We start from the raw sequence: 25,470 nt of genomic DNA, 5'->3' as shown, positions 1-25,470 counted from the left end.
ACCAAAAAGTGGGCCCAGTTCAGCCCCAGTAACGTTACCCCTCCAGAGTGGCGCAGCGGTCTAAGCCACTGCATCTCAGTGCCTAACCGGCCGTGTTTGGGAGTCCCATAGGGGCGTGCACAATTGGCCCAGTGTCGCCCGGGGTAGGCCGTCATTGTAAAATAAGAATTTCTTCTTAACTGACTTGCCAAGTAAAATAAATAAAAAACGTTACGTCAAAGACAGTACAATTTGATGATTGGCTAAAACTGCTTCTCCAATCGAAATCCCCGATCACACTTGTGGTCGATGTCATGGTGACGTTGGCAAGCTAAACTCATGCTTAGAAGCAATTCACCCAGTCTAACACGGAACCCAAACCGCCTGCACATGTGCGCCATCGTGCATAAATGTATTTTGTCCCCCTACACCAAACGCATTACGACACGCAGGTTAAAATATCCAAACAAACTCTGAACCAATGACATTACTTTGGGGACAGGTCGAAAAGCATGAAACATGTATGGCAATTTAGCTAGTTAGCTTGCACTTGCTAGCTAATTTGTCCTATTTAGCTAGCTTGCTGTTGCTAGCTAATTTGTCCTGGGATATAAACATTGAGTTGTTCTTTTACCTGAAATGCACAAGGTTCTCTTCTCCGACAATTAATCCACACATAAAACGGCCAATCGAATCGTTTCTAGTCATCTCTCCTCCTTCCAGGCTTTTTCATCTTTGAATTTATATGGTGATTGGCATCTACACTTTCATGATATTACCACCACAACCGGCAAAAGTTTCATCTTTCAAAGATGGCACATGGGTACCTGCTTCTATAAACCAATGAGGAGATGGGAGAGGGAGGACTTGCAGCAAGATCTGCGTCACAAATAGAAGCGACTTCTCGCGCGAGCAGGGTGGGTGAAATAATTGAATAACACGGATTTCTACATTTATTTTGCAACGCTCGCACACGAGACGTGTCTGGTCTGGTCAGCATGTGCTCAACGGCACTACTTCCATATAAAGTTGTTTTTGACAAAAATGTAAACGTGTTAGTTTGTCACTTTCACAAAGTTGGAATAATAAGTTAAGACATCGTCTCGAATCTAGGTTGTGCCGTTAGATTTCGAGAAAATTAACAACTAAGGAATCATTTTTCACTTCTCTCATTGACTTCTCAAACCCCCACTTGTCTGTTTCGCAAGCGTTCCCGGAAGGCTTGCGATGTTGCTCCTCTGGGTATAGAAACACTGCTAATACATTTTTCGAACACGTAAACTTGACAGCTTTTCTTTGTACGCATTCTGAACAAAGCGACCAAATTCCTCGAGACCCGCAAAAAGCAAACTTTTGGCACAGGCAAAGTTACAACAAGTAATTTGTTGTCTTTGATAGTGTCTCCCTAGCTAACATCCTTAACAAAATTGACAATCACTTAATAGGCCAAACATTTCAACTCCCCCTCAGAACCAAATCCACTAGCTGGTTTTGGGGTTTATATGTCGTTTGGTTCTGGGTTTCCCAGATTATTATCGTTATGCGACTGCTAGCTAGCAAATGTTGCTACCAATTCATGTGAAAATACATACTTTAAACTCATATTTTTATTCCCAAGACTAAGTGTCAGATGTGTGAACTCTGAGAATAGTTGTTGGAAATCGTTTGGTGTCCTAACTTGTTGACCTAGCTATGCAGCCATCACATCATCAGTTGGCGGGAGACAGTTGTTTGTCAACACAAACTTTGGTAGGTGATAGATTAGACTAGGCTACCTCGGTTCAGCGTCAGTAAACAACATCTTTAGTATAGGTGCTAAGATGGCAAGCTATCAGGTGCCTCTAAACACCAACAATCCTGATATTACTTGGGATTCGAAATCTGTTTTGTTTTGTACCACACAGGTGAGACCCATTGAGCCTGACAGTCTGGACCAGACTCTGCCCTTCTTGGACAAACCTATCCAAAGATGGGTGATATGTTGTTTAAAGGTAGGCCTATAAAACTAGCTATGTTAACTTGAAAGCCTAACATTTCTAATGTATTGCTTATAAAGCTAATGCATAACCTATCCATATCAATACATTTCATACCAGTCAGTAAACATGGTAATTGTATCAATGATTGTCAATAACAGTTTTCCACTCTGGTTATGGATGTCACTGCAACCTTAAAGGTTCAAAATTATTTTACCACGGCCCTTGACTCTAAGCAATGTTGTACTGCTATCTTTATTGATTTGGCCAAAGCTTTTGATACGGTAGACCATTCCATGCGTGTGGGTCGGTTAAGGAGTATTGGTGTCTCTGAGGGGTCTTTGGCCTGGTTTGCTAACTACCTCTCTCAAAGAGTGCAATCTGTAAAGTCAGAACATATGCCTGTCACCAAGGGAGTACCCCAAGGCTCGATGCTAGGCCCCACCATCTTCTCAGTTTACATCAACAACATTGCTCAGGCAGTAGGAAGCTCTCTTGTCCACTTATATGCAGATGATACAGTCTTATACTCAGCTTGCCCCTCCCCAGATTTTGTGTTGAACACTACAACAAAGCTTTCTTAGTGTCCAGCAAGCTTTCTCTGCCCTTAACCATGTTCTGAACATCTCCAAAACAAAGGTCATGTGGTTTGAGAGGAAGAATGCCTCCCTCGGTCCCAGCTTTGATGCACCTGTCCTGACCTCGCCTTCTGGATGGTAGAGGGGTGAACAGGCAGTGGCTCAGGTGGCTGTTGTCCATGATCTTTTTTGGCCTTCCTGTGACATTGGGTGCTGTAGGTGTCCTGGAGGGCAGGTAGTTTGCCCCTGGTGATGCGTTGTGCAGAACGCACCACCCTCTGGAGAGCCCTGCGGTTATAGGCGGTGCAGTTGCCGTACCAGGCGATGATGCAGCCTGACAGGATGTTCTCAATTGTGCATCTGTAAGAGTTTGTGAGGGTTTTAAGTGATCAGTCATATTTCTTCAGCCTCCTGAGGTTGAAGAGATGTTGTTGCGCCTTCTTCGCCACACTGTCTGTGTAGGTGGCCCATTTCAGTCTGTCCGTGATGTGTACGCCGAGGAACTTAAAACTTTTCACCTTCTCCAACTACTGTCCCGTCGATGTGGATAGGGATGTGCTCCATCTCTTGTTTCCTGAAGTCTACGATCATCTCCTTTGTTTTGTTGACGTTGAATGAGAGGTTGTTTTCCTGACACCACACCAAGTGCCCTCACCTCCTCTCTATAGACTGTCTCGTCATTGTTGGTAATCAAGCCTACAACTGTTGTGTTGTCTGCAAACTTGATGATTGAGTTGGAGGCGTGCATGGCCACACAGGGAGTACAGGAAGGAGCTGAGCACGCACCCTTTTGGGGCCCCAGTGTTGAGGATCAGCGAACTGGAGATGTTGTTTCCTTCCTTTACAAAACGGCGGGTGGCCTGTCAGGAAGTACAGGACCTAATTGCACAGGGCGGTGTTGAGACCCAGGGCCTCTAGCTTAATGATGAACTTGGAGGGTACTATGCTGTTGAATGCTGAGCTGTAGTCAATGAGCAGCAATCTTGCATAGGTATTCCTCTTGTCCAGGTGGGATAGGGCAGTGTGATGGCGATTGCATGGTCTGTGGAGCTATTGGGGCGGTACACAAATTGAAGTGGGCCTAGGGTGACAGGTAAGGTGGTGCTGATATGATCCTTGACTAGTCTCTCAAAGCACTTCATGATGACAGAAGTGAGTGCTATGAGGCGATAGTCATTTAGTTCAGTTACCTTTGCCTTCTTGGGTACAGGAACAATGGTGGGATGTGGGGACAGCAGACTGGGATAGGGAGAGATTGAATATGTCCGTAAACATACCAGCCAGCTGGTCTGCGCATGCTCTGAGGACGCGGCTAGAGATACCATCTGTGCCGACAGCCTTTCGAAGGTTAACACGTTTAAATGTCTTACTCACGTCGGCCATGGACAAGGAGAGCCCACAGTCCTTGGTAGCTGGCCGTGTCGGTGGCACTGTATTATCCTCAAAGCTGGCAAAGAAGGTGTTTCGTTTGTCTGGAAGCAAGATGTCGGTGACGTGGCTGGTTTTCTTTTTGTAGTCCATGATTATCTGTAGACCCTGCTACATACATCTTGTGTCTGACATTTCGCTTGTTTGATTGCCTTGCAGAATGAATAACTACACTGTTTGTATTCGGCCATATTCCCAGTCAACTTTCCATGGTTAAATGCGGTGGTTCGCACTTCCAGCTTTGCACGAATGCTGCCATCTATCTACGTCTTCTGGTTAGGGTAGGTTTTAATAGTCACGGTGGGTACAACATCTCCTTTGCACTTCCTTATTAACTCTTTCACCGAATCAGCATATAAATCGATATTATTTTCTGAGGCTACCCGGAACATGTCCCCTTCCGCATGATCGAAACAGTCTTGAAGCATGGATTCCGATTGGTCAGACCAGCGTTGAATAGTCCATCACGGGTACATCCTGTTTGAGTTTCTGCCTATAGGAAGGGATGAGCAAAATTGAGTCGTATTCAGATTTGCCAAAGGGAGGGCGGGTGAGAGCATTGTATGCATCTCGGGAGTTAGAGTAGCAGTGATCCAGAGTTTTGCCACCGCAGGTACTACAATCCATATACTGATAGACTTTAGGTATCCTTGTTCTCAAATGTGCTTTGTTGAAATCCCCAGCTACAATAAATGCAGCCTCAGGATATATGGTTTCCAATTTGCATAAAGTCCAGTGAAGTTCCTTGAGGGCCGTCATGGTATCGGCTTGAGGGGGGATATACACGGCTGTGACAATAACCAATGAGGATTCTCTTGGGAGATAATACGGTTGGCGTTTGTTTGTGGGGAATTCTAGATCAAGTGAACAAAAGGACTTTAGTTCCTGTATGTTGTTACAATTACACCATTAATCATTTATCATGAAACATACACCCACACCCTCCTTCTTCCCGGAGAGATGTTTATTTCTGTCGGGCACGACGCACAAAGAATCCCGGTGGCTGTACCGACTCTGGCAGCATATCCCAAGAGAGCCATGTTTCCGTGAAACAGAGTATGTTGCAATCCCTGATGTCTCTGGAAAGCAACTCTTGCTCAAATTTTGTCTATCTTGTTATCTAGAGACTGGACATTAGCGAGTAATATACTCGGAAGTGGTGGGTGGTGTGCGCGCCTCTGAAGTCTGACCAGAAAGCCGCTCCGTCTACCTGTTCTGCGGCGACGTTGTTTTGGGTCAGCCACTGGAATCAGTTCAGATGTGCTGGGTGGTTCGGACAAAGGATCCGCTTTGGGAAAGTCATATTCCTGGTGGTAGTGCTGGTAAATTGATGTCGCTCTGATATCCAATAATCCTTCCCGGCTGTATGTAATAACACTGAAGATTTTCTGGGCTAACAATGTAAGAAATAATACATAACTAAATACTGTGAAGTTTCCTAAGGACAGAAAACAAGGTGGCCCTCTCTGTCGACTCCATTTGCATGGTGGTGGAAAAATTGTGTTTTGTAAAGGAAGTATGCATATTTTCCAATTTTATTTCCTGCATTCTCGCCATTAAAATGAATTAAGGAGGAAATTGATGCATTTGCAGCCTGGATGGAGAATGTTTTATGTACGAACCGGTCCACGGGGGATACGAGTGTATAGCCGGCAGCATTCAATGCCTTTGGACAGTAAGATGAAACAACTCAAATGGATGGATGGATGACCTTTGGGCTGTTAAAAGCCTATGGAGTCAATTTCCCTTAAGTGTGATTACCTTGGAACTAGAATGACCTTGTTTTGAGTCCGACAGTCAAGCTACATGCTAACCCTTCAATTTGCAGCATTGGCGTCTGAAGTGAGATAGTTATGCCAATTATTTATTTATTTAGCCAGCAATAGTCCACTCAGTAACATGTGCTACTGTTTTCTAGGGAGTCCTGGAATCCATAAAATGAATAAATAAAACATACAACATTACATACAGTACCAGTCAAAAGTTTGGACACCTACTCATTCCAGTGTTCTTCTTTATTTTTACTATTTTCTACATTGTAGAATAATAGTGAAGGCATCCAAATGATGAAATAACACATACGTTAAACAAATATACACTTTTTCTATTTGATATTTGAGATTCAACATATTTTTTATATTTGAGATTCTTCAAATTAGATGACAGCTTTGCACACTCTTGGCATTCTCTCAACCAGCCTCATGACGTAGGCACCAGGAATGCATTTCAATTAACATGTGTGCTTTGTCAAGTTAAATTGTGGAATTTCTTTCGTTCTTAATGCATTTGAGCCTATCAGTTGTGTTGTGACAAGGGTGGGGTGGTATACAGAAGATAGCCATATTTAGTAGAAGACGAAGTCCATATTGTGGCAAGAACAGCTCAAATAAGCAAAGAGAAATTACAGTCCATCATTACTTGAAGACATGAACGTCAGTCTATCTGGAAAGTTTCAAGAACTTTGGAAGTGTCTTCAAGTTCAGTCGCAAAAACCATCAAGCGATATGATGAAACTGGCCCTCATGAGGACCGCCACAGATAAGGAAGACCCAGAGTTACCTCTGCTGCAGAGGATAAGTTCATTAGAGTTACCAGCCTCAGAAATTGCAGCTCAAATAAATACTTCACAGAGTTCAAGTAACAGACATCTCAACATCAACTGTTCAGAGGAGACTGGGTGAATCAGGCCTTCATGGTCGAATTGCTGCCAAGAAACCACTACTATATGACCCCAATAATAAGAAGAGACTTGCTTGGGCCAAGAAACACAAGTCATGGACATTAGACCGGTGGAAATCTGTCCTTTAGTCTGTGTCCAAATTTGAGATTTTTGGTTCCACCGCCATGTCTTTGTGAGACGCAGAGTAGGTGAACGGATGATATCGGCATGTGTGGTTCCCACCGTGAAGCATGGAGGAGGAGGTGTGATGGTGTGGGGGTGCTTTGCTGGTGACACTGTCAGTAATTTATTTAGAATTCAATGCACACGTAAACAGCATGGCTTTCACAGCATTCTGCAGCGATACGCCATCCCACCTGGTTTGCGCTGAGAGAGACTATAATTTATTTTTCCACAGGACAATGACCAAACTCACCTCCAGGATGTGTAAGGGCTATTTCACCAAGAAGGAGAGTGATGGATTGCTGCATAATATGACCTGGCCTGCACAGCCACCCAACCTTAACCCAATTTACATGGTTTGGGATTAATTGGCCCACAGATTGAAATAAAAGCAGCCAACAAGTGCTCAGCATATGTGGGAGCTCCTTCAAGATTGTTGGAAAAGCTGGTTGAGGGAATGCCAAGAGTGTGCAAAGCTGTCATCATGGCGAAGGGTGGCTACTTTGAATTATCAAAAATAAATAAATATATTTTAACACTTTGTTGTAGTAAAAATATAGAAAAACCCTCTTATTTATTTATTTAACCTTTATTTAACTAGCCAAGTCAGTTAAGAACAAATTCTTATTTACAATGACGGCCTACTAACGGGGGCTGGGATTAAAAAGTATCTATATATATATATATATATATATATATATATATAGATAGATACTTTTTATCTATATATATATGCCAAACTATAATTTGTTAACACGAAATTTGTGGAGTGGGTGAAAAACAAGTTTTAATGACTCCAACCTAAGCCTATATATATATATATACATACTTTTTAATCCCAGCCCCCGTTAGTAGGCCGTCATTGTAAATAAGAATTTGTTCTTAACTGACTTGGCTAGTTAAATAAAGGTTAAATAAATAAATAAGAGGGTTTTTCTATATTTTTACTACAAAAAAGTGTTAAAAAATCTAAATATATTTATTTATTTTTGATAATTCAAAGTAGCAAAGTAGCCATATTTATATATATATATAAAGTTGAAGTCGGAAGTTTACATACACTTAGGTTGGAGTCATTAAAACTTGTTTTTCACCCACTCCACAAATTTCGTGTTAACAAATTATAGTTTGGCAAGTTGGTTAGGACATCTACTTTGTGCATGTAATTTTCCAACAATTGTTTACAGACAGATTATTTCACTTATAATTCACTGTATCACAATTCCAGTGGATCAGAAGTTTACATACACTAAGTTGACTGTGCCTTCAAACAGCTTGGAAAATTCCAGAAAATGATGTCATGGCTTTAGAAGCTTCTGACAGGTTAATTGACATAATTTGTGTCAATTGGAAGTGTACCTGTGGATGTGTCTCAAGGCCTACCTTCAAACTCAGTGCCACTTTGCTTGACATCATGGGAAAATCAAAAGAAATCAGCCAAGACCTCAGAAAAAGTCTGGTTCATCCTTGGGAGCAATTTCCAAACACCTGAAGGTACCACGTTCATCTGTACAAACAATAGTACGCAAGTATAAACACCATGGGACCACACAGCCGTCATACCGCTCAAGAAGGAGACTCATTCTGTCTCCTAGAGATGAACATACTTTGGTGAGAAAAGTGCAAATCAATCCCAGAACAACTACAAAGGACCTTGTGAAGATTCTGGAGGAAACAGGTACAGAAGTATGTATAGCCACAGTACAACGAGTCCTATATAGACATAGCCTGAAAGGCCTTTCAGCAAGGAAGAAGCCATTGCTCCAAAACCACCATTAAAAAAAGCCAGACTACGGTTTGCAACTGCACATGGGGACATAGATCATACTTTTTGGAGAAATGTCCTCTGGTCTGATGAAACAAAAATAGAACTGTTTGGCCATAATGACCATCGTTATGTTTGGAGGAAAAAGGGAGAGGCTTGCAAGCCGAAAACACCATCCCAACTGTGAAGCATGGGGGTGGCAGCATTATGTTGTGAGCATGCTTTGCTGCAGGAGGGACTGGTGCACTTCACAAAACATATGACATCATGAGGAAGGGCAATTATGTGGATATATAGAAGCAACATCTCAAGACATCAGTTAAAGCTTGGTCGCAAATGGGTCTTCCAAAGCATACAAAGCATACTTCCAAAGTTGTGGCAAAATGGCTAAAGGACAACAAAGTCAAGGTATTGGAGTGGCCGTCACAAAGCCCTGACCTCAATCCCATAGAAAATTTGTGGGCAGAAGTGAAAAGCGTGTTTCGAGCAAGGAGGCCTACAAACCTGACTCCGTTACACCAACTCTGTCAGGAGAAATGGGTCAAAATTCACCCAACTTATTGTGGGAAGCTTGTGGAAGGCTACCTGAAACGTTTGACCCAAGTTAAGCAATTTAAAGGCAATGCTACTAAATACTAATTGAGTGTATGTAAACTTCTGAACCACTGGGAATGTGATGAAAGAAATAAAAGCAGAAATAATTCCTTCTCCCTACTATTGTTCTGATGTTTCACATTCTCAAAATAAAGTGGTGATCCTAATTGACCTAAGACAGGGAATGTTTACTAGGGTTAAATGTCAGGAATTGTGAAAAACTGAGTTTAAATGTATTTGGCTAAGCTGTATGTAAACTTCCGAATTCAACTGTAGCTGTATTGGTTTGTATTCTCCAAAAAGTAGTTATTCTACAGCAAATATTTAAAATCCTTTCTTTGAATCTAGGTTAATCTGGAGACATAATAGTAATTTATACATATCCTCAGAGGGTGGATGGGGACCTGTATCAGTGATTTTGACCAGATAGACAGATTACCTGCAGATATGGAGCACCTTATGTACCCACCTATGGTTAGAACTGTACGAAATCTTAATTACATTATGTACTGTATACGCTTAGTTGCAGTAAAAAATGCTCATACAAGTCTGTCAGTTGTATGAATACTTGGTAGAACTGTAATGCGGAAACCAGCGACCCTCTGCTACGTATTTCTCTATTGGTGTATATTCTCCCTAAAATACTTATTCTACGGGAAATGTTATATTAATACCAGAATTCCTATAGTAAATCATGAATAAATAAATAATTCTCTCTACTATTATTCAGACATTTCACATTCTTAAAATAAAGTGGTGATCCTAACTGACCTAAGACAGGGAATATTTACTAGGATTAAACATCAGGAATATTGAAAAACTGAGTTTAAATGTACTTAGCTAAGGTGTATGTAAACTTCCGACTTCAACTGTGTGTGTATATATATATATATACGGTTGAAGGCGGAGGTTTACATACACTTAGTTTGGAGTCATTAAAACTCATTTTTCAACCACTCCACAAATTTCTAGTTAACAAACTATAGTTTTGGCAAATTAGTTAGGATATCTACTTCGTGCATGATACTAGTAATTTTTCCAACAATTGTTTACAGACAGATTATTTAAAAGATAATTCACTGTATCACAATTCCAGTGGGTCAGAGGTTTACATACACTAAGTTGACTGTGCCTTTAAACAGCTTGGAATTTAAAAATAAATGATGTCATGGCTTTAGAAACCGCCATAAAAAAGCTAGACTACGGTTTGCAACTGCACATGGGGACAAAGATCATACTTTTTGGAGAAGTATCCTCTGGTATGATGAAACAAAAATATAACTTTTAGACCACAATGACCATCATTATGTTTGGAGAAAAAAGGAGGAGGCTTGAAAGCCGAAGAACACCATCCCAACCATGAAGCACGGGGGTGTCAGCATCATGTTGTGAGAATGCTTTGCTGCAGGAGGGACTGGTGTACTTCACAAAATAGATGGCATCATGAGGGAGAAAAATTATGTGGATATATTGACGCAACATCTCAAGACATCATTGAGATGTTGCGTCAATATATCCACATAATTTTTCTCCCTCATGATGCCATCTATTTTGTGAAGTACACCAGTCCCTCCTGCAGTTAATACTTGGTCACAAATGGGTCTTCCAAATGGACAATGGCCCCAAGCATACTTCCAAAGTTGTGCCAAAATGGCTTAAGGACAACAAAGTCAAGGCATTGGAGTGGCCATCACAAAGCCCTGACCTCAATCCTATCGAAAATATGTGGGCAGAACTGAAAAAGCCTGTGCGAGCAAGGAGGCCTACAAACCGGACTCAGTTACACCAGCTCTGTCTGGAGGAATGGGCCAAAATTCACCCAACTTATTGTGGGAAGCTTGTGGAAGGCTACCTGAAACGTTTGACCCAAGTTAAACAATTTAAAGGCAATGCTGCCAAATTCTAATTGAGTGTATGTTAACTTCTGACCCACTGGGAATGTGATGAAATAAATAATTCTCTCTACTATTATTCTGACATTTCACATTCTTAAAATAAAGTGGTGATCCTAACTGACCTAAGACAGGGAATTTTTACTGGGATTAAATGTCAGGAATTTTGAAAAACTGAGTTTAAATGGAGTTGGCTAAGGTGTATGTAAACTTCCGACTTCAACTATATATATAGTCTGAGCAACACATGACAAGACACAAACCCTTGAAAGAGTAGGTGTGTCCAAACCTTTGACTGGTACTGTTATATAGTGACCAACTAAGAGAAAATGCATGTGGTGAACATACAAAGGGTTTTGAAAGTAAGTCGAAGTGCAGGGAGGCACTTTCTGAAAGATGGGGTTAGTGTGGTTGTTGAAAGGTGTTCCCTTTTCTGTCCAATGATGTACAATTGTGAGTACCCTTTTTTACTCATGAGTGCCCCTAGAGCAAAATTATGCAAAGTGCACTTTTAAAAAGCCTTGTTATCTCAATTAACATAATTCATAATAAACTAGACCCTAAGATGTCCTGGGTTGAACCCTAGTCCAGAAATGTGTATTCCTGAGCATAGTAAATCGTCTATCCCACTCAGACCAAAGACGGGATATTTCAGGATCTGTTTGGAGAGTATGAAAGGCATTTTGTAATATTAACTATAGCAAACGAAGGAAGAGCAAACGAGAGCAAACGAAGGAAGAGATTACTTGCAGCTGCTTTTAATTTGATTTGTTATATATTTTTAGACCATTGACTGTGCCCTCCAGTTTGATCTGTGTGGGGCTTTAGAGTATCTAAATACCTAAGTCAGGAACTGTAGCCCTCATGTTGTCTTTCCCTTCCGCATTCTCAGTCTCATGAAGCCCACTGTATGCCTGTAATGAAGGATAAGACATTTCAGATAGCATGTATCAGGAGGATGCGTCACACTAGGGCTCAGTACTGAACTAGCCTGTTTAGCTTGTGGACAACATTTTATGTTACAGCTTTGGTGTTTGTGAGTTTAAAAAAAAAGTATTGTTGACAACACGACCAACATCAAGAGGTGTCTGTGTAGTAGACCGACAACTCCAGACTATGATCTCTCTATCTCTGATTCAGTCCTAAGTGTGATATTTTTGGGACCGAATTGGTGCTATTACAGGAGGAGTGGATGTGGATCGGCGTTTGGTTTAAATCACAAGTGTAGCTCAGCCCTCTCGTCAACACCATCCTCCATATTGGCCAACACTGTTATTATTGTTCATCACGTGCAACTTTGCCAGGGTAGAGCTAGAAGGTCAGTCTTTTCAATTACAGATTGCGCTGCTGATATCCGGTATCAGATTTTTGATCATGACATCATTTGGGTCTGTGGGTAGAGTTAACCTCATGAAGGCCACACACAGACATAAAAAATGAATAGTGTTACTATCACTGTCAGATGGAAAGAGGATGGATCGATGTGGTCACTCACATGATTATCCATCAGACATAGCCTAGTGTTCTCCTTTCAGTGGGTGATTGTATTTCAGGCACCATCTTTTCTAGATAAGTCATTTTGTGAATGTAATCTTTGGATTTGATTTTGTCAGTCACAGATGGTTGTAATTCTTAAAAATAGCATAATCTTCTCATGGGAAAAGCACATCCTTCTTTCCCAACAGTTATTTTTCAATATATTATTATATTTATAACTATGTTATCGTGTTTTCATGTGAACATAGGCCTAGTTTTGATTATTCAAGGCAAGCTACTTCATTTTTCTCACAGAGAAGTTGAGAGAATGTATAAGCCTATTAGGCTGATGGTGTTACAGTAAAATGTAGAAATACAGTATATTAGTTGAGTTTCCTTGTATTTAAAAAAAAAATATATATATATATATATATATATATATATAAATGTGACTGCTGAAGGTATTTAGCCTAAACTAAAATGGTGATGTTCAAGTTTTCTAGAATTTGAACAAGTCAATGAAGACCCATCTTTACTAGCAACCTGCTACCCATAAACCTGTATTGCGCTCTGTTCAATATGATCTGCGGCATATCAGAAACGTTGATGTTGCACCTTACTTGTGTTCTTAGAACAGGCTAATACAATATGTTCTATCCAATGTAAAATGCCATTGGTGACTAGTGGTCTTATACCATAATGCTAAAAACACTCTATTGGCAGATGTAATGTTGAAAGCATTTCTATTGTGAATAAGCAGACTATTTTAACATTGTATATAATCTGTAAGAAAGCCTTTAATGTGTTCCTCCCTTGTTTTTCTCCTTCAAAATGCATTTCCACTGAAACGTCTTTCTACTCCAACATTCAATACTTTTTCTTTTTCGCTATGCTTTTCTCTCTCTTTTTCTGTCTCCCCTCCTTCTCTCTGTCCTTCTTTTCTTTCTTTCTCTTTGGCTTCCTTTCATTCCTATTTTCTTTCATTGTTTTTCTTTTTTCCCTCGCCTTGGGACCCCATTTTTTTCTCTTCCTCTATTCAGGTTTTCTTTATTCTCTTTTCTGAATAGTTGTGGTACTTTGAGGGGAAGGAGAGGGAGAGGGGAGGGAGGTTAGTTTCAGTCAAAGCTGCAGCACAAAACTTCCTCCCACACCACATGCAGTGTCTCTTGGAATGAGTTTGTCACTGACTAGCAGGCAGCACACTCCCCCTCTTATGTATACCACCATGACTGACAGACCTCCAGTATGGTTCCATGGCACTTATCCCTACACAGTTTCAACTATTTTTATATACGAAATGTATTGGTGAGTGTTCTCTCCAGCATCAACATAGCATGTTGCAAAGAGCCATAGTGTTCCATTCCCTGGCCCTGGCTGAATGGTGTGTTGGGTTCAGTGTCACCTGGTGACCTTGATGTGGTGGTGTGTTAAACTGACACAGCTATGTGTGAATGTTTTTATCTCGCAACAGAGCAATGGACAGGGATGGAGGCATTTGTGCTACACAAGAACATCTTCATCACTGTAGAGAGATGACAGGCTACATACAGGAGGGGCTGCCATGTAGAGTAGCATGACTTACTCTCAGGCCTCAGTCTCAATGGGGATATACTCAGATAAGCACATTGGGCTGCACTACTACATAAATGTGTTCCTTAAAGGAGGTCAGGTGGATCGAGCAACCTCAGTCAATGATTATTACTCAGAATAAATCATTTCAAAACAACCAGTTAATCACAGGATATCTGGATAGAAATCATTGTTTTTTTATGATAAAATAGTAGCCTAAGCACCTGTGGTCACTATCTTAGTCACGCATTCTTTCTTGGACAATAATTGAAAGCATTAAAAAAAACGAATGGCAATGGAAAGTGGGTTGGATAAATTGGAAATGATTACAAATGCAGAATTGACAGGGAAACCGATAAAACTTTCTCTCCATAAGTAAGAACCAAAAGCATGGATGATGGAATGGCAGGCTTGAAGGGGAGAAAAAGGTGAAAGACAGATGAAAGTGAAAAGAGATAAAAGTCGGAGAGAGGAGGGTGTGGGATAAAGCAGGAGGAAGGGAGGCAGAGATGAAAGCAAAATGAGAAAGATAAGAACAGAGTGAGAGAGACAGAGAGGGAAACGGAGGAAGAGATAGATAGTGTACAGAGCAGAGAGAAGGGTAACCATGGAAACAGGAGGAAGGTACAAAGAAGAGATAGACAAAGGGTTTTGAATTAAAAGAATGAAACTTGGATGAAGGAAAAGTAATTCGGACTGAAATTTGTTTCCAGGAGGTGAAGGAATAATACAAAACAGTAAGTAAACAATAGAGGGACAACAACAGCTCTGTCCTGCTGTCTGTTTATGAGTCCATGTGAATGAGGTGGGCTCTGCCCAAAACTAGGCACTCCAGAGACCTCTAGTGTTAATAGGTTTCACTGGCTCATTGTGGGCCTCACCTTGAGTAAATCTGGAGACATGGGAGTAGTGTAGGACACTGGCATCATGCTACCTCTCTGAACGGTGTGCAAAGTGTCAGGGCCTGTCCACACATAATGACTGGACGGAGCTTGATGAGCCTTTACCTCGGTTGAATGATACCTTTACATGTGCTGCATGGCGTAAAGCATCTTGGGGCTCAAAGTCCTTGGGATGAGATATCTGGGTAGACCTATCACAAAACTCATCTTAAAATGAAGAGGTAGGCTATATTTGATAGGAAAATATATGTCTCTTTCCTCCATGGTGCCACTTTGTGTTTAGTGACTGATTCAATTAATTTGAGGTCCATGATATATGCTGTACTGCGTTCTTCTACTCTGTCATAGATACATACAGAGAATATCTATATATTCATATTTGTATATCTATATAGAGTTACAGGCAAACAGAGGCTTTTTATTCTGTGGTTTTTGAGTCTCTTGTGGCTCTCTTTCTTTCTCCCTTCCCCCTCTCTGTTTTTCTCTTCTCTCTGTCTTTCTCTCTCGTCCTCTGTCTCTGCTTCTCTCTCACTCACTCCCCCTCCCTCCCCCATCTCTCTCTTGATCTCTCTCTCTCTCCTCACTCACTCTCCACTCCTGGTCTCTCTCGCTCTCCCATGCCCCCCTCTTTTCTCTCACTCTCTTATGCTCTCTCTCTTTCACTCTCCTTTTTCTCTCTTCCCTTCCATAGCTCTCTGTCTCACTCCCTCGCCCCCCTCTCTGCTCCTTTTATATCCTCCTTGCTGAATGCTCTTCTCCTCTCCTCCCTCAACTCTGTCTTTTCTCTTTTATATTCAGTCTTTTTTCTCCAGCTCTCCCACACTCCTTTCTACAATGTTGTCTCCTAGCAGAGCTATTTCATTCCTAATATTCTGTCTTTCCATTCAGTAGCCCTGTGCAGAATGAGGGGAGTAATCTTTTATTTAGGATTTTGTCTGCCCATCTCTGCATCCTGTCTCTGTGTCTGTGAAAATGATTTGTTAGAAGAATCTAACAGTAGCAACGGTTATCAAAATTAAGGTTTTAAAAACAATTCTAATAGATGCAACAGTTGGGCAATGGATGAAGATACTCCAAACTTTTAGAATTTAAAAAATCCATCAGGTATTGACACATGAAACATTTTACTGGCACAGGCAAATATGAATGGAATTCAGGTATTCAATTTATTGTCCAAGTAATTTTTTTATGCGCTCATCTATGCATTTTCTAATGGTATCAGGTATTTTTTATAGTTTGTGTTCCAATAAAGGAAATGATATGTGCCTAATTTGTATAAAGACACTGGTGTATTTGTATATATGAACATAAATGGGTGGAACAGGGCTACAACCACCACAATGTCCTGTCTACCCTACCTGCACTCACCTGAGTTGTCTAGACTGCCTCATTAATTACCTTCTCTTTCTTGTGATGTAAGTGTCGAGATGATATGTTAAATCCCAGACAAAGCTTTAGCGTTGAAGTGTCGAGATGATATGTTAAATCCTAGACAAAGCTTTAGCGTTGAAGTGTCGAGATGATATGTTAAATCCTAGACAAAGCTGTAGCTTTCTTATAGATGCAACGGAAAGACAATGTATTCCATTGAGCCCATTTCAGACATTACTGTGGTGTGTTTGACAGGTCATTACAAACATTTCCGCAGTCGTAAAGTTAACTGGAAAAAACGACCGGCACAAGCAAGAGTATGAAAGGGTCGCAGGAGTAAAATGAAAGCAATCAATCCAGCAAGAATTTGAGTGACAAGTGGATTTTGTGGCCCTCAAACACAGGAAATAGATGACTGAAAAAGCCAGATCCTCAGGTGGGCGGGGCATGCTAGTACTTAAAGTGGGGGAAAAAATACCTAAGAAACCTGTATTGTTCAATCAGTAATGCTGCAGATGTGTGTTTGTTTGCTTCAGTAAGTGTTGTCTGTAAAAGTCATTTACAAGCCAACTTAGCAGAGAGCTAGACAGATGCAGGCAGGGTGTGGCAGCTTTTATACCCATTGCAATATTCCATCTGCGACACTCACATTCAAATTGGGCAATTGTCTGTGCTTATGAAAAAGCCTGCTGTTTTTTGGGGAGAAGCTTAATTACACTTGCTAATCATGCTTGAGGCACATCATTATATCAATGTGCCATGCAGAGGTGAAGTGAGGCTGGTGTGGCTTTGACTCTGGGCCTGGCTGCTTCCTGATACATGTCTGAGATGGGAGGTCAGATAGGCTACTAGGCCACAAACAACATTAACCCACAGGACTGATCACAAGCCCAGGTTCAATACCAGAGAGGGAAGTGATTTCTTTGCAAGTTTCTTTTCACATCATTGTTTCCCAGGGTGTAGAGAATGTGAGGGGGTTAACTGGAAAGACACTGGTCAGAAACACTCTTTCTCTACCCCACTTGAAATGTGAATATACATTAAGTGTACAAAACATGCTGCTCGTTCCATGGCAGACTGACCAGGTGAACCCAGGGGAAAGTTATGATCCCTTATTGGTGTCACTTAAATCCACTTCAATCAGTGTAGATGAAGGGGAGGAGACAGGTTAAAGAAGGATTTTCAAGCCTTGAGACAATTGAGACATGGATTGTGTATGTGTGCCGTTCCGAGGCTGAATGGGCAAGACAAGCGATTTAAGTGCCTTTGAATCTTGTATGGTACTAGATGCCAGGCGCACCGGTTTGAGTGTGTCAAGAAGTGCAACACTGCTGGGTTTTTCACGCTCAACAGTTTCCCGTGTGCATCAATAATGGTTCACCACCCAAAGGACATCCAGCCAACTTGACACAACTGTGGGAAGCCAACCTTCTGGAGTCCATGCCCCGACGAATTGAGGCTGTTATGAGGGCAAAAGGGGGTCCAACTCAATATTAGGACGTTCCTAATGTTTTGTACACTCAGGGTATATCTTGAAGTCTTTAGCTGTTTTTTGCAGATGATTACTAGTAGGTCTAATGGAGGTGCAGACTCAATGTCCAAAGCTTAGCGTTACCCTGAGCTACCATAAGATCTGATGCCATTCTCCCCACTCTGTCACTATGATGAATGAAGATGTCTCTGAAGCACTGGCTATGTGAGCTCAATACACAAGGGTGTCAGGGGAACATATGGAGAAGGAGGGTGGGTGTGTGTGTGTGTGTTTGTTTGTGTGTTTTAACAAAGACACACAGTAAGATATTTTGTATGTACAATCAATACGTGTCCCACAGCATAATTCCATGTCACTATTAGTAGAAGTCCCTCTTCACAGGGCAAGGCTGACCTCTGGCAGCTGAGTGTCTCTCTCTCTCTCTCTATGAGGAAATGTTATCAAATCTGACTCACTGAGATATGATGCTGTTGGACATATTATGGTTCCTCTCTTCCAGATCATAGCATGTAAAGAACCAGTCTGTGAGGAAATGTAAATAGAAACTTATTACAGTAACTCACACAGACACCCATTTCATAAGTGTGTTGTTTTAGAGCTCCAGGGCGGTGGAGGGAACTGAAAGTGTGTGTTGGTGTCAGTGTGTGCCTGTTCCACTTCCCAGGCATACACACACACACAGTGGAAACACTATTAGTAGCTACACTAGTGAGAGCTGGGCCATGGCTCACTTCCCTCTGTTTCTCTCAGTACGGATGCATGTGGAAACCTGTGGAAACACACAGAGCGGTGACATGAGTAGGCTCTCATTATTCATTGTATGTTTTCCTCTCTTTCTATCATATTAGTGCTGGTTTCCAGCAGCAGCCCCAGATGTATAGGCAGATGGGCAACTGGACAGGTTCTGTGTTGTGAAGATGTGGGCCTGGAACGGAGCCAGTGTGTTCCTTCCCCAAACTTTTGTTGTCTCAGTATTTTTCATTTTCCCCATAGGCTAGTTCTGTGTTGTTTAATGTACGTGGCCCTTGTTGTTTCCTCCATGTGGTTTCTTTGTCTTTCAGCCTCTTATCTCTTTGTTTCTTCCCTTGCTCTCCTTCTATTTTCTTTCCCATTCTCTCGACTTCCTGCTATCTCTCCCCCTCACGCACACCCTCACTCAATCTCTCTCTCCCTCGCTCTCACTCCCTATCTTCTTCTCCCCTCGTCTCTCTATCTCTCTCTCATTCTCACAGCATTCCCAACTGCTGATGATTGTTCAAAGTTTTCAAGGTTTGCCCTTTCCTGTTATTTAGGGGAGAATATTATGCTCTATACAATTAGGATTGGCATGTGTTCATATAGTGTGTGTGTGTGTGTGTGTGTGTGTGTGTGTGTGTGTGTGTGTGTGTGTGTAACAAAGACACACAGTAAGATACAGTATGTTGTATGTACAGTCAGTACATGTCCCACAGCATAATTCCATGTCAATGCTAGTAGATGTCCCTCCTTACGAGGTAAAGTTGACCCCTGGTAGCTGAGTCTCTCACTGAGGGAATGTTATCAAATCAGACTATCACTGATCTATCACTAGTGTGTGTTGTGACAGTAGTACTCTGTCAGGGATATTGATCTGTTGTTTCTGACTTAAAGAGAAGCATGGTCATATAAGCGTACCTGGCTCATTACTAAGATCATCCGGAGTTGGACCACTGACTACCTAAGCACACAACTAAGCACACACTGACTAACTAAGCACACACTGACTACCTAAGCACACACTGACTACCTAAGCACACACTGACTACCTAAGCACACACTGACTACCTAAGCACACACTGACTACCTAAGCTCACACTGACTACCTAAGAACACACTGACTACCTAAGCTCACACTGACTACCTAAGCACACACTGACTACCTAAGCTCACACTGACTACCTAAGCTCACACTGACTACCTAAGCTCACACTGACTACCTAAGCTCACACTGACTACCTAAGCACACACTGACTACCTAAGCACACATTGACTACCTAAGCACACACTGACTACCTAAGCTCACACTGACTACCTAAGCTCACACTGACTACCTAAGCTCAGCCCGCAGGTACTTTGCCGCACTGTTTCTGAATACAGCCTGAAATAAATCTGGAAGTTCAATAGTTAATGTCTTCCCTTGCTGTTTTTCCTTTTCCTCTCTCTCTCGCTCCCTCCCTCTCTCTCCCTATCTTCTTTCCTTTCTCTTCATTCCCCTCGCTCTCACCCCCCTCGCTCTCCTTCATTCTGCACTCCCCCTCTCTCTCTCTCTCTCTTGCTGATGGACTCTTCTTTTTATTTTCACACTCCACCATCCCCCTTTTTTCTTATTTTTCTCTTCTTCTTTCCTCTAGCCCTCCCTCCCCCTTCTCTTTCTTTCACTGCATTTTCTTTCAGCCCTCCCTCTCTCTATCTCTCTTCCCCATCCCCACCCCCTCTCGAACACTCCCCCTCCCTCTCTCTATCTCTCTTCCCCATCCCCACCCCCTCTCGAACACTCCCCCTCCCTCTCTCTATTTTCTTTTCTCTTTCATTCTTTCTTTCTCTTTCTTTTACCACATCCTTTCTTATGCTTTGCTCTCCCTCCCCCAGTCTCTCCTATCCCTTCTTCCTCCTTTTTTGCTGCATTCTGTTCTTCCCTCCCCCTCCCCCATCTCTCTTTCCTCTCTCTCTTTTTCTTTCTGTCTCTCTAACCCCCCTTCCTCCCTCCTCTCTGTCTCACTCCCTCTCCCTCTTTCTTCCTTATTCTCTCTCCCCCATGTCTGTCTCACTCCCTCCCTCTCTTTCCTGACTGCTTTTCTCTCCTTTCTCCTCTTTCGTTTGTCACTCATTTTTCTACTGAATGTCAGACATAGTACACTTAAAACTGTCTCACTTTTAATACATTTAATTTAAGAAATAAAGCCAACAAACTACGTTCTCTAGAAAGTAAATATTTTTGCATATCTCAGTCACTATTTTTGTGACAGTTAGCCACTGACAGACACACCTACACCCATACTGTGTCTGTGTGTGTGTCTGTGCGCGCACACACACAGAGGAGCAACTGATTAGATGTTATAATTGTTTGTGTGTTGGAGTATGCTTGCAAAAGGAAATGCAAAGTATGAGTGTGATAAGAGAAGCTAGGGTTTCTGTGTGCCTTAAAGACAAATGTGTGTTGAAGGGTCATGCTGAATTGTGTGTGGTGAGAAAGAGAGAGAAAATGTGTGTGCTGTATGTATGTGTGTTTGTCAGTGTGTGTGTGTGTGTGTGTGTGTATGTGTGTGTGTATGTGTATGTGTGTGTGTGTGTGTGTGTGTGTGTGTGTGTGTGTGTGTGTGTGTGTGTGTGTGTGAGTGAGTGAGGGGGGAAAGAGAGAGAGAATGAAAAAGGAGAGGGGGAGAGAGAAAGAGAAGTGAGATGTAGGAAGGAAGGGGTAGGGAGGGAGAGAGAGAAAGAAAGAAAGAAATGGGGTGTGTGTGTGTGTGTGTGTGTGTGTGTGTGTGTGTGTGTGTATGTGTGTGTGTGTGTGTGTGTGTGGAGGGGGCAGGGGAGGGGGCAGGGGAGGGGGCAGGGGAGGCGGGGCCGGCACAGTCAGTTCTGATAACAGCAACAGTAGGAGGAGGATGAGTCGTGGGACCGCCCCACTCTCCCACAGATATAAATAGGAGCTGGATTTTTTTACTCCACTCAGTTCTCCTGAAGGATGAGATCCCTGAAACACCTCAAACATCACACCAGGAACAATGTGGTGAGTTGTTAGCCTATCCTATGAGACTGTGATTACAATACTAGTTCAGATAGTGGGGTTGTTTTAAAGGTGGTTACACTGTGTATGTCTAAGTCAAAGGAGATTACTTTTCTACATAGAGTACTGCAGCAATAACATATTTTACAGATAAGACTAGACTACTAACTATTCTCTGTCTCTTACACATTTGCTAGGCTATTGTTAATCATTTGGTTCTCATTGTTTGACATTTTGTCTTAAACCTGACATACAACTTAAAATGAATAACTATGGATTCTTGCAATTACTATCTTGCCTTTCTGTTTCTCTGTTATTTGTCTTTCATTTCTCCTGCTCCTTTCATTTTGTCGTGTTTTTCTCCTTCCTTCCCCCTCTCTACATCCCCTCCTTTCTCTCTTTCTCTCACTCACTCACTCTGTCTCTATCTGTCTCTTTCGCTCCCCCCACACCCCTCCCTCTCCTTTTCCTTTCTCTCCCTCTTCCCTTCTCTCTCACATGCTCACTCAATCTCTCCCTTCACCTCCCTCTTCTTCCCTCCCTCCCTTCTCTTTCTTTATCTTTCAGCCCCTCCATCTCATTTCTCTCCCTCCCTCCCTCCCGCCACTCCTCCCCCGCCCACATCTCCCTCTCTCTTCCTCCCTCTCCTTCTTTCTCTCTCACACACAGAGACACACACACAAACACAGAGAGAGAGAGAGAGAGAGAGAGAGATACACACCTCACTCACTCTGTTCCTCTCTCACAAACACACAGTTTGTCCTTGTCTGACTACTTTAAAAGCAGTAATTATAAATGACGTGGTTATCAGGGCATCCAGGTCTACTCAACTCTTTCCTCTCTCTCTCTCTCTCTCTCGCTCTCTCTCTCTCGCTCTCTCTCTCTCTCTCTCTTGCGCGCTCTCTCTCTCTCTCCTTTTTCCCATCTCTCCATCCTCTGTCTCTTTCTTCAGTATTGTATTATGAAAGGTAGCAGCTCATGATGTGTGGTATTGTATGACCTAGACTAAGGTGTAGGCCTATAAAGAGACAGGTTTTTCTCATTCATTTTCCCATCACTTCACCAGGTTTATAGGAAACAACTGAAAGTATCGGGGTGTCTAGGTGACTTGTCATGTATCATAGAGCTGAGGCTTGGTCATGCCAGCATTCAGCTTTCTTCTAGTTCCACTCTGTTTTACCTTTTCAAACATCTAGAGGGCAAACGCAATTATTTGTAGCGTGTCATGCTGCATTTCAGTTTAAACCACAACATTACTCTTATGTATAAGTCTTGAATATCGAAAGATTTGAGAGTTCTCCTCTCAATCATATTTCTGTCATGGTTATAACTGAGTCTGTCAGGTGTGCAAGGCAGACAGCTAGGCTTGCTCATGAATGGGACTGGTAGATAGCCCCAACCTTCAACCCAGTGATGATGAATCCAGCATGTTCAGCCTGGCCAGGGCCACTCTGGACTCCACAGGAAGCTCTGTGGACAGGCCACGGAAGTCCACTTCCTGGTTGGACCTGCATCCCATTTCTGTTCCTTATTATTTTAAAGGATGTCAAGGAAGGAAGCGGGGCTCAGGCACAGATCGGCCTTATCTCCTCCATCTAATGTGCTCTACTGGATTCAGAGCAAAGAAGCCCGGTGTTGTCAGAATGCGGCTGACTGTCTCTAGCAGGCTAACACTGTCTGGAAAACATTCTTGTAACAGTGGAGTTGTAGGGAAGGAGGGTTGCATAACAAACAAATGTCAGACCACTTCAGGGATCTTAAGGGCTATCCTTAATCATTATTCCCACCACACACACCTACCATTGATTTCTTAGGAATCCATATCACTTAGAGAGATCTGTTGGTCAGTCCTTGTAGTTAAGCAATATGTGTAAGCAACGTGTCTTATGTTATAAAGCAATCTCACAATGCTGAATACATGTCCTTGTGTGATGTGGGCTGCTGCTGTGTGCTGACCTGATCAGTGCTGTGTGTATGTTCTGTCAGGAGGAGGAGAGTGGCCGTCTGGTGCGGTGCTACCCCAAGGTGATGGAAGGCCAGGTGGATGCAGGAACACAGACAGATCCCGTGGTGGTGCTGTCTCTAGCCCAGGCTGCTGTCCTGGGCCTCATCTCCCAGAATGAGATCTTTGGAGCCACCATCGCCCCCAATGGATTCTACATGGGCGAGCCCAGGGAGTATGGCAGGACCCCTCCTCCTCCAGAGGGCATGGAGTATGAGTACGCTGACCAGCTGATTGGGGCCAACGGGGACTACCTGGCTGAGCCTGTAGGGGAGTCGGAGCCCCACAGGAATGAGAGGAGGCGCCCCGGGCCCAGAGGGAGAACCAGGGGGCCCAGGAATGAAGGAGGAGCGCCAGGGGAGCATCACAAAGTCCCCAGCGTACAGACTCAGATCAAAGGGGAGAGGGGAGAGTCTGAAACCCCTCCGTCCTGCATCCATATGGCAAAGAGCCCTAGCAGCCCAGGCAAGATGGAGGAGCCAGCCACTCACAGAGGGCCTCTGAAGGAGGAGCAGAGCTGTGGTAACTGTGCTGTGTGTGTGAGAGAGACGTCCAGTCAGAACAAGACAGACACTCGGCCAGAGGAGAGGAGAGAGAGAGGAGGAGAGGGGCAAGAAGAGGAGTTAGCTGAGGAGGACGGAGTGTTGAACCTCAAGACTGGAGGAGATAGGGGAGACAGTCCCAATCCCATCATGAACCACTACTTTGAGTCCAGCGAGGTGGCCTATGAGTCTGCTGACGTGGCCGTGGGGGACTATGACGAGAGCAGCCAGGGCATGCTGTGGGCTGCAGACGCCGAGGGGATAGCCAGGCGCATGCAGATCGACCGGCTGGACATCAACGTCCAGATAGATGAGTCCTACTGCGTGGATGTGGGAGAGGGCCTGAAGAGATGGAAGTGCCGCATGTGTGAGAAGTCTTATACCTCCAAGTATAACCTGGTCACCCACATCCTGGGCCACAACGGAATCAAGCCCCACGAGTGCCTGCACTGTGGCAAGCTGTTCAAGCAGCCCAGCCACCTCCAGACCCACCTGCTCACCCACCAGGGCACCCGGCCACACAAGTGCACCGTGTGTAAGAAGGCCTTCACCCAGACCAGTCACCTGAAGAGGCACATGCTGCAGCACTCCGACATCAAGCCTTACAGCTGCCGCTTCTGTGGGCGAGGCTTCGCCTACCCCAGTGAGCTCCGGTCCCACGAGAACAAGCACGAGAACGGCCACTGCCACTTGTGTTCCCAGTGTGGTATGGAGTTCCCCACCCACGCCCACCTGAAGCGCCACCAGACCAGCCACCAGGGCCCCACCACTTACCAGTGTACCGAGTGCAACAAGTCCTTTGCCTACCGCAGCCAGCTGCAGAACCACCTCATGAAGCACCAGAACGTAAGGCCCTACGTCTGCCCCGAGTGTGGCATGGAGTTTGTCCAGATACATCACCTCAAGCAGCATGCCCTCACTCATAAGGTACTAATACTGCAAGCCCTCGCTGACCAGGTACTGAAACTCCACTGACTTTTGATGGCCCATATATTCCACTATGCTCTAGGTCATCAAGTAGTCTGCTTCTAATGAATCACATACCCCTTGATTAATGTGATAAACACTAAGATAAGGGCTGTAGTGTGTTGCTCAATATTCCCATAAATTCAGACTTTAAGAGACAGAGCCAAATGGGGTTAGGTGAACTCAGAGGTATATCTAAAGGCTGTTATTCCTATTGCCCCAACCAGTTGCAGTGTAAACATAGCCTTCAAAGTGCTTGGTTCATTGTATTTGGCCTGACCTCTTCCTGTATGTGCTTTGTGCTGTGAGGTGTGTCATACCAACTCATACCTTTTTTTATGCTCTGATCTC

General features: G+C 43.2%; 1 protein-coding gene across 5 annotated transcripts in view; it reads left to right on the top strand.

Annotated features, from left to right (window-relative positions):
- The first annotated feature begins 1,609 nt into the window (after nucleotides 1-1,609).
- The window catches only part of LOC109867278 (zinc finger protein 710), a 27,059-nt gene continuing 3,198 nt past the window's right edge, over nucleotides 1,610-25,470 (top strand). The window contains exons 1-3 of one of the 5 annotated variants that reach the window (XM_031801483.1): nucleotides 1,610-1,728; nucleotides 1,884-1,970; nucleotides 23,596-25,110. In XM_031801483.1, the coding sequence (XP_031657343.1) occupies nucleotides 1,672-1,728; nucleotides 1,884-1,970; nucleotides 23,596-25,110 (1,659 nt within the window). In that variant the 5' untranslated portion in view covers nucleotides 1,610-1,671. Of the gene's footprint in view, nucleotides 1,729-1,883; nucleotides 1,971-21,502; nucleotides 21,613-23,595; nucleotides 25,111-25,470 lie in introns of those variants that run through there. The other 4 variants (XM_031801485.1, XM_031801484.1, XM_020456336.2 and 1 more) reach the window with 4 other exon arrangements.

This window comes from Oncorhynchus kisutch, linkage group LG22, assembly GCF_002021735.2.
Source record: "Oncorhynchus kisutch isolate 150728-3 linkage group LG22, Okis_V2, whole genome shotgun sequence".
In the NCBI taxonomy this organism is placed as follows: domain Eukaryota; kingdom Metazoa; phylum Chordata; class Actinopteri; order Salmoniformes; family Salmonidae; genus Oncorhynchus; species Oncorhynchus kisutch.
This window is presented reverse-complemented; position numbering and strand designations above follow the sequence as displayed.